Genomic DNA, 9,555 nt, shown 5'->3' on the forward strand with positions numbered 1-9,555 from the left:
GAGGGCCCTTATAAATTATTATATATCAAAATAATTAATAAAAGTTGATGAATTAAAAAATGAATAAATATATTATATAGTGTATTGGGCCTGTTGTTGCGTAAGGGAAATAATTGTAGCCCAAAAAGTAGCTATTTGGGCCAGTGCGTGACGGGCTTAGCCTTAAAAATATTGGGCTTGTCGGCCCACTAAGTATTTGATGGATTTTCTCGCAATAAACATAAATTATTGGAAGAAAAAATAATTGAAAAATTGTGACAGATAATTGAAATAGATGTATTATTTTGTCTGTTGGTGCATTAATAAAATCCAAAATCACCATTTTGTTTATTGCAGTCCCTATTATTGCCCTTTAGGTAGGCCAAAGGGCCATTTCTTTATACACTTCCCGTCTCAATAAGATAAACTTACCCGAACATTTGCCCTTTAGTTATTGTTCTGAACGACGCACCTTGTTTTCTTTTTCTAGATCAACTATCGTGTAGTGTTGAGCTGCTCTCGCTTGAGTGATGAAAACAGAATTTGACGTAAAACTAATAAAATTTTTACATACGAGAGTGCGTTGAGTATAATACGACACGGGTGTTTTGACTTTCGAGTGTAGATATTCTCGAATCACGTGCATTTAGAGGCCACTTGCCATTACGAGAAAAAAAAAAAAAAGAAAAAAAAAACAAACAAACAAGAATAAACGCGGTTTTATGGTACAAGTCAATTTCAGTTAAAAAGTTTAAAACATGGCCACGTGTAACAATAATGTTTGAGCTGCACCATATCTTGGTGAACTCGATGGTGACGCTATTCGACACTGAGTGCGTTAAGAACCATGAAACGACGCCCTATATTGAATAAAACGCAAGGTTGTCGATAGTGTCGTGGATGACAAAGTTTATAAGACAATTGTTGCTCTCAATTTGTGGCCCCCACCAATAACCATAAGAATAAATCGTACGCTCCATACTTACCCATATGTTGCTTTCAGCCAAAGGTTAATTCTTGATTTTGAGATCTACATCGAATATAATATTTTCATTTAATTATTCATTTATTTTATTATATTTTTTTTAATTTTATAATAAAGGTGAAAGATTATAACATTTATTTAAAAAAACTATTTTCAATTTATTATATTTATTAAATTTTAAAATAATATTAAGTAGTCTAATGGTTATTGGGTTATTGAACTATGGCACATTATTTTTAAATAAAAAAAATATATATTATTGAGAAAGATAACATTAAAATTATTACACAATATTGTATTCTCCTTAATTTTTAATTTAATTTAAAATTATGTATTAATAAATCATAGGCCACCCAATTATGTTTAATTCACCTAAAGGCAAATAAGTTATTAAATGTTTGATTTTAGGGGCATGATGTTACTAATGAAAATAATAATAATAATAATAATAATAATAATATCACATCAAGTTTACATTATTGGTCACTTGTTGCCAAACTGATAATTGGGGGTGCCTTTCAAGGTGTATAATTTAGTCTATATATATCCTTTGATTAATTTGTCTATTATTTTAAAAGTGTTCATGATGTTTGACCATTCATAATCGACTTTAAATTAGGTTAAATTAATAATAATATATTTAATATTTACGCGTTGCTTTAAAAATACTTTTAAATATTAAAAGATCTAAAAAAATATCGTTACAAATACTCATACAGTTAATTTGAGATGGAACCTATTAACACTTTATTTGAAATAAATTTAAACTTTGAAACGGGTTAAAAATATACTCTTTTAACTTTTAAAAGTTTAATTAAAATATTAAATTAAACTAAATTTTTAAATATACATCATTTCATTATTAGAAACCTAACAAATCAATAATTTTTTAAAAAGAATACCTACCCACCCACCCAATAACCTATCATAAAATAAATTATTTATATATATATAATAAGAAAATCAATCATTTACAAATGGTCCCACATTTATTTATTATTTTTATTTTGCATAACGTATCCACGAGGCCTACTCCCTCTATTATGCTATTGAGGATTGTTAGGAGTAAGTGCTAATTTAGAGAATGATCATGAATTTATAACTAAGAAATAGATCTTCATTGATACGAGATCCGTGATTACTAGCATACACTCCGTTCGAGGTATACCCAGAGATCAGAAAGTTATAGGGAGTTCGTGTCAGACGTAAGAACCAGCAGCAAAATCAATAACAATAATAAGAAGAAGAAATAATTATATTTTACAGCATTAATGGAGCTTCTATTTTCCAGAAACTTACCAGTAACGCCCATACAACAATTATTTACACTATAAGTCCTTCATAATAATCATATTTCAATCCTCGAACCCAATTTTTTCTCATATTGCATTTCTCACCCTACTCAGATCTCTCCCTTTCAACGTCCTTCCAATTCCTTCGTGCACCGAAAACGACGCCGTCCTAGTCCTCGCCGTTTGCCTCGCCAAAAACTCGTGAGGCGGCACTCTCATTTCCTCCCAATCGTCCTCGTCTTCCTCCATATCCTCGTCGTATTCAACACTCCGCTTCTCTCTGTACTCCTCCTTTAGAATCTTCGACCAGTCCGGGATATTCACCGGCAGCGACGAAGCACCACCGCGTAACTCCACTGGATTCGACGACGGCTTTTTCGAGATTCGCTTCGCCGGGATCGGAGATCGCCGAATCTCCGGCGATATCAAACTACCGGAGTTGTAGATGTCCGATTCGTTGAGTTCGAACGGTAAGTCGGAAGTGAAGGAGTGGTGGTGGCCGGAGATGTCGCCGGAGAGGAAACGGTAGTTGGAGCGGCCGTAACAGCTTTTTCCAGTCGCCATGAGATGAGAAAGGAAACTTGTGAATTAGTTTGGAATCTGAAACTAACTTTTTCTGTAATCGGAGCGGAAAATCGTTGGAGTTTGGATTGATTTGGTTGAGTTCTTTTTATAAAGCTTGTTGGGGTTTCTTTCCATCTTATTTTTTTACTGATAATGGATAAGGTTTTATTCTTTTCACTGTGCAGTTATAAACCCTAAATTTACCAAAAACACCCTGTAATTTTAAGAAATGACACGTCGGATAATTCCAATTTCCACTAAAACGCAGGGTTTTCATTGGAAGGAGCAACGATCGTATGCATCGCGCCTCATAATAATCGGAATGAACCGACATGTCAGTGAATGCGGTCGATGAGTGCCACGTTTGGGAAGAGGAAGAAGCTTAGCCGTTGGGTCACGCAACTGGGGAGGGGTATTTTGGGAAGAGGAACATGGCTGCTGTCAGTTTTTGTCGCGACGTGAGTAGGAAAATTAATTGAAGACTGGGGTTTGGATAAAGAAAAGAAAAAAGGACGCGTGGCGAGATTCTGTTGCAGGCTATGGAACAAGTATGATTGCACGTGAAGTAGGCCCCACGCTTGCCAGCTGGCCTTGTGTTGCCCTGCTGTCCTCTCACAAGCGACACCTCAAAATCTCCTTCCAATTTCTCGCGATATATTCTTAATCTTCTTAATATTTAAGTTTTTTTCCGTAGAAAAATGGTAAAAAAAAAAAAAAAAAAAACAAGCAAATTTTAGAAAAATACAAAAATTGTTATCATTGATATTTTGGCTCAAAAAATGTATATTTGATTCGTGCGTTATTATCATTTATTACAATTTTACCCTTATGGATGTGTCGTCATGTGACGACATGTATATAAGTGGTTAAATATAGGGAAAGATATTAATAAAAAAATATCTAAATTGATAGAAGAAATGAAGAGAGAAAGGTAAGAGAAAAAGGGGAATGAGTGTTTATTTGGCTATTGAGGAGGTAGGAGGGGCAAAGTGGGGTTTGGAAAATGAAAGCGGAGGGTGAGTTTTGATGGCAACTGATCGGAATTGGAGGAGTGGGCCTAACCCTAAAACTAACCTCCCTTCCTTTTCATCATTTCCCTTTCAAACGCTAACTTTTTATTGTTCTATTGGGCTTGGGCCTGTGTAGCCATCTACATAATGGGCTCTCAGTTTTACGGGCTTCCTTCCTCGACGCCTTATTGAAATGGATAAGCCCAATAGCTAGGGCCTCCAATCACTCATCTCTCCATGGCCTTTGTTTTTTTAATGCTAATAGGAAAGGAAAGCACGTTCTCGACGACTCTGTTTCCCGAGGTCCTTGCCGACGTCTTCGGACTCCCTAATATTTGTTGTTGTTAGGAATAACGACTCTCCATAATGGTATGATATTGTCCACTTTGAGCATAAGCTCTCATGTCTTTGCTTTGGACTTTTCCAAAATACCTAATACCAATAGAGAGGTATTCCTTACTTATAAACTCATGATCATTTCCTAAATTAGCAACATGAGACTCCCTTGATATCGAAAAAGCTCAAAGAGGACAATATCTACTAGCGGTGGGATTGGGGCATTACAAATAGTATCAAAGCCAGACACCGGACGGAGTGGGATAGGTACGAGACAGTGTGCTAGTAAGGATGCTGGATCACGATGGGAGTGGATTGTGATAAGGGTGTGAAAAATTTTCCCTAGAAGACGCGTTTTAAAGTCTTGAGAGAAAACCTGAAAGGGAAAGCTCAAAGAAGACGATATCTGCTATTGATGGGCTTGAGCTGTTACCGCCGTCAGCCACCACGTCTCGATTCCCTTTTAAAGCTCACACTATTATACTAGAATACGAGGTTTCTCCATCTCTTAGGACTGACTAATCTATATGCAAGTGTCATTCACATTAAACATTTTTCCTCTTCAATCTTCAAAGTTTTCATCTACATATTTGCTATTATCACCAAGATCAACATCCTCGTTATCTATTTTAATTGAGATTCGTCTATCGTGCATGTTAAATTGATTATCTACTAAATAAGTTTTTATCGAACAATTATTCTCGCTTCATGCTCATTTAAAAAAAAAAAAAATTGAACTATGATGACATTTTTATATTATGACTTTGAGCAAATACAATGATATTGTTAGAAATTATAATTAGAGAAAATATTTAAAACAAGTGTTGGAAAATTAGTCAACCGACCATGTCTGTCACTTCCAACCTCGTCCATTTTTACCCCCATAATAATGTTTGTCTTCAAAACGGATTTTATAACTTCCACGTGTCACTCTGCCATCCACAACTTTATTCCCTTGAATGAAGCCAAAGCCACAGACATTTATATATATATATATATATAAATAAATAAATAACTGTCGAAAATATTGATTTAAATTGTGGATAAGAATGATTTAATATGTGGAATTTCTTGAGTGGGCGGCTGCCATGGTCCATTTTCTGAATTAAACAATTTCAATGTCAATTTATTTAAATCCATAGTCGGTTTGTATGATTTAATTTCCCCATATTTCAATTTTTTTTTATAAATTTTATCTTATTTAAATAATTTTCTATGAGTTGGTTGGAAAGTTTGCTTCAAAATTAGAAAAATAATGCGTTTATATGATTGGTCTATTTAAATTCTCTTACGAACACAAATTTTTTTAAAATAAAAAAATTAATTTGACTTTTTAAAATATTATACATTGTCGAATGTTACAAGTTAGGCCTATTTAATCCATTTACATTCGTTAATTTATACGCATTTTTTTTATCAATAAAATTAATATTTTAACTTTCCCATCATATTTTAAATATATATATAAACCTATTTCATAACATTTTTTTAAAATTAGGTCTAATATGTTTTATTATTTTCTTATAGAACGTTGTATTTATTTTATGAATTCGACTTAAAAGATACATTTTTAAAACTAAAATAAATAAATAAGATATTGTTTTATATGTTGTAGGTTTTAAATTCGCTTTCTACGTTATAATATATAAAATATATTTATATATAAATTATGTAGATAGTGAGGAGCAGTGGCGTATTATTTTTATTTAAAATAACGAAGACCTCTAGTTTTTTGTTTAAAATATAATATCATATATTATGATTTCACATCAAAACGTGGATATTTAATTTACGAAAATATTGCCTAGATTTTCATTTATTTATAATATTTTCTTTATCGTTAACATGGAAAAAAAATATTAAATAAAAGATTAGGATGGTTAGTCTAAATGATTGGCGATTAAAAAAATAAGAATTAAGTAAATAAATAATATGGAAATTCGGTGGAAATCCAGGTAAGCTTCTCTGGCTTGGCTCATCATCGCCCAACAATAATTTACGACATATATTATTTATATATTTCTTTCTCATTTATTTTAAAAACACGAAATACGGATATTACTCATATATTTAACTTCTAGATATTTGAAATTTAAACTTAATGATTTTAATTAGTAATAATTTTTTAATATTTTTTAGAAAAAACAACACACGTTAAAACTGAGAGGGTACTGAGCACGTGAAGTGTTTTTTTTTTTTTAAAAATTTTAATTTTACTATTATATTTATGAAAGATTAGAAAACTTACCGACCAAGCTAAACAATAAATGTAAGTCAGTTGAAAAATTTGTCTGTTTCAACTGAATATAAGGTAACGTGAAGTAACGTAAGTAAATAAATAAAATCGCATATGCACTTAAATTGATGTATGATACGTACATTTAATATGTAATATATGATTAGTTATTTTAAGTTAAATTATAAATTGAATTAATTAATTTTATTTTTTTAATATTTGTTTTGGTTAATGTAAATTAGTGTTTGAAAAATTTAAACAGAATAGAAAAAAAAATGAAAATAGTTATGTTTAAAAAAAGCACAACCACTAAAATAGGCGTTTAAAATAAAACAACTAAAAGTATGAAAAATAATATTTAAACTTAATAATTTATATATAATTGAAGAAAAAGAACCAAAATAACGTATTTAAAAAGCAGAGGTTTTGTTTGTACTTTATAGGTTTGTTTTGAAGGGGATGAGGGTGTGAATTTACCAATTTACCCCAAGTGATTAAGATCTGCGTAAAACAATTATGATCCGTTGGATTGTTTTGTAAGATGGCTAAATAGCCGTTAAATTGTGAGAGACTTCATTGAATGGTAAAATAAATAAATAAATAAATAAGAAAAGAAAAAAGAACCATTTCCTTATCTTCCTCGAATAAAGACAAAACAATATGTCAATCAGGAGGCGGTAGAAGCGGGAGTGGGCCCCACTTGCTAGCGAAATCAAGCTCATTGGACGGTCCACCTCTAATTTCATTTATCATTAATTAAACACAATCTCTAATGCATTAAATTTTAATTAACACTCTAATTATACTCTGTTTATCTCTCTCTAATCATACTCCTTCTCTCTCCTTCTAGTATTTTCTTCCCCGCTCCATAAATACCCTTCCCCCCCTTCCTCCTTCTCTTCACTGACATTCCCTCCGCCGCTCCCTCCGCCGCATTCTCCGCCGCTTTAACCAGCAGAAACCCAAATTATGGGCAAGGACGTTGAGGCAGCCGAGCAAGGCCAATTCCAAGCCAAGGACTACCAAGACCCACCTCCCGCTCCTTTCATCGACCCAGACGAGCTCACCAAATGGTCACTTTACAGAGCCGCCATCGCCGAGTTCATCGCCACTCTCCTCTTCCTCTACGTCACCGTTTTGACTGTTATCGGCTACTCCCACCAAAGTGACCCTAATATCTCCAAAGACCCATGTAACGGCGTCGGAATCCTCGGCATCGCCTGGGCCTTTGGCGGCATGATCTTCATCCTCGTCTACTGCACCGCCGGGATCTCCGGTGGCCACATAAACCCAGCAGTGACCTTTGGGCTGTTCTTGGCAAGGAAGGTGTCGTTGGTTAGGGCCGTGTTGTACATGGTAGCTCAGTGTGCGGGTGCTATCTGTGGCTGTGGGTTGGTTAAGGCTTTCCAGTCGGCGTACTACGTGAGGTATAATGGCGGCGCCAACATGCTCAGTGATGGGTACAACAAAGGCACTGGCTTGGGAGCTGAAATCATCGGTACCTTTGTTCTTGTCTACACCGTCTTCTCCGCCACCGATCCCAAAAGAAGCGCCAGAGATTCCCATGTTCCGGTAAGTCTCCAACCCAAATCGTTAAATTACTCTGTTTTCTCTGCATCAATTAACCAACTCTGTTTCTTTCAACAAAGGTTTTGGCGCCACTCCCAATTGGATTTGCAGTGTTCATGGTTCACTTAGCCACAATCCCCATCACCGGAACTGGAATTAACCCTGCAAGAAGCTTCGGAGCTGCTGTCATCTTCAACCATGAAAAAGCCTGGGATGATCAAGTAATTAACTAAATTACATTCCTTTTCGCTTGTTTTGGAGTATTAACTAATGGGTTTTTGTTCGAATTGTTGTTTTGAGCAGTGGATTTTCTGGGTTGGTCCATTCATTGGAGCTGCAATTGCTGCAATTTACCACCAGTATGTACTCAGAGCTGGCGCCATTAAAGCTCTTGGATCCTTCAGGAGCAACGCTTAAGAAACCTTTTTTCCTTCCAAAAAAAAAAAAAAAAAAAAACCNGGTTCATGATTGTGTCTTGTTTTGTTATGTCCTGTTTTTTTTTGTTTTATGAATAGAGTTGGTTTTAATGGTGGAATTGGAACACTCCATTGTTGCTTGCTCTGTTTCTTCTCCAGTCTCCTCCTCCACCGCCGCCGTGAAATTGAGCTGAACAAAAACATCAATCATTGGCCCTGGAAATTGTACATATTTTTCATGTCTGTTGTCGCCGTATTTTTCTCGTGTTTCATCCTTATCCCTTTCCCCTTCTTTGTTTTATTAATAAAAGAATCTCCTTTATGTTCTTAATTTCCCTATTTAATGGTAAAATTATTGTTAATTATGAGCTGAGCTGAGGGTTTAGTACAGCACATGGATTAGAATGTCTGGGAATTTGTGGTCCAGATACTACCTTGAAACTCTCAAAAGGCTTCATATTCTCCCACTGGAAACCTTACCCAACAGAGTGGCAAGCTACAAAAAAAATAATAATAAATAAATAAATATATATATATAACAAAAAAAAGTTAGGTCACTAATTATATATAAATATCATATCTTATCTTGTATTAAATTATTTCAGTAGGTAAAGTCTAGCTGTTACGTTACATAATTTAATTATTTACATTAGGGTTTTGAAATAATGTATGGTCTTCAAGAATATTCTTTTTGGGAATGCACCATTATTTGATGGTAGAGCCAAGATTGCGACAACTAATCTTCGGTCATGGATGGTTGAGTTTGTTTTAGCTTGTTGTTATAGCACTCTCGACGTCCCTAACTTTGTTTCGAGATTCCTTGAAGATATTGATGATGATTAGATTTATTTAATATTATTAATAATTGGCTTTTCTAATGTGTTCTCGAGTATTCTCGCTACATCATTATTACTTCTAAAGAGATGTTTGTTTTTTTTTTTGTAGCCACCATCGATCAGACTCATTTTTATGAAATTAGTACCATAATGACAAAAAAAAAAAAAAAAAAAAAAAAAAAAANACTTGTTGGGAATTCTACCATATTCCACGTAGCTATTTGTTTCTGTTCTCGTAGGTCCCACTCAAAGGTTCAGGTCTCCTTAATAAAGTTCACATTTTACCCTATAATTTTAACCTAATGTCAGTTTAAAGAGCGTTTTCTACGTAT

General features: G+C 34.0%; 2 protein-coding genes across 2 annotated transcripts; one reads left to right on the forward strand and one right to left on the reverse strand.

Annotated features, from left to right (window-relative positions):
* Positions 1 to 2,170: 2,170 nt before the first annotated feature.
* LOC111796040 lies at positions 2,171 to 3,311 on the reverse strand. The gene has a single exon (XM_023678733.1). It carries the CDS (start codon positions 2,818 to 2,820, stop codon positions 2,344 to 2,346), a length of 477 nt encoding a protein of 158 aa, XP_023534501.1. The 5' UTR covers positions 2,821 to 3,311; the 3' UTR covers positions 2,171 to 2,343.
* A 3,940-nt stretch (positions 3,312 to 7,251) lies between these two features.
* Positions 7,252 to 8,718, forward strand: LOC111796022 (aquaporin PIP2-7-like). Its single transcript, XM_023678706.1, has 3 exons — positions 7,252 to 7,974; positions 8,052 to 8,192; positions 8,275 to 8,718. Exons 1-3 carry the CDS (start codon positions 7,372 to 7,374, stop codon positions 8,386 to 8,388), a joined length of 858 nt encoding a protein of 285 aa, XP_023534474.1. The 5' UTR covers positions 7,252 to 7,371; the 3' UTR covers positions 8,389 to 8,718.
* Positions 8,719 to 9,555: the final 837 nt, after the last annotated feature.

The sequence above is a fragment of the Cucurbita pepo genome, chromosome LG05, assembly GCF_002806865.2.
Source record: "Cucurbita pepo subsp. pepo cultivar mu-cu-16 chromosome LG05, ASM280686v2, whole genome shotgun sequence".
Classification (NCBI taxonomy): Eukaryota; Viridiplantae; Streptophyta; class Magnoliopsida; order Cucurbitales; family Cucurbitaceae; genus Cucurbita; species Cucurbita pepo.

Excerpts from the sequence above, each read along its gene's own strand:
- LOC111796040 (XM_023678733.1), bottom strand. The coding sequence starts at position 2,820 with ATGGCGACTGGAAAAAGCTGTTACGGCCGCTCCAACTACCGTTTCCTC.
- LOC111796022 (XM_023678706.1), top strand. The coding sequence starts at position 7,372 with ATGGGCAAGGACGTTGAGGCAGCCGAGCAAGGCCAATTCCAAGCCAAG. Across the intron at positions 7,975-8,051 it reads CCAGAGATTCCCATGTTCCG|GTTTTGGCGCCACTCCCAAT; the intron begins GTAAGTCTCCAA and ends CTTTCAACAAAG. Across the intron at positions 8,193-8,274 it reads AAAAAGCCTGGGATGATCAA|TGGATTTTCTGGGTTGGTCC; the intron begins GTAATTAACTAA and ends TGTTTTGAGCAG.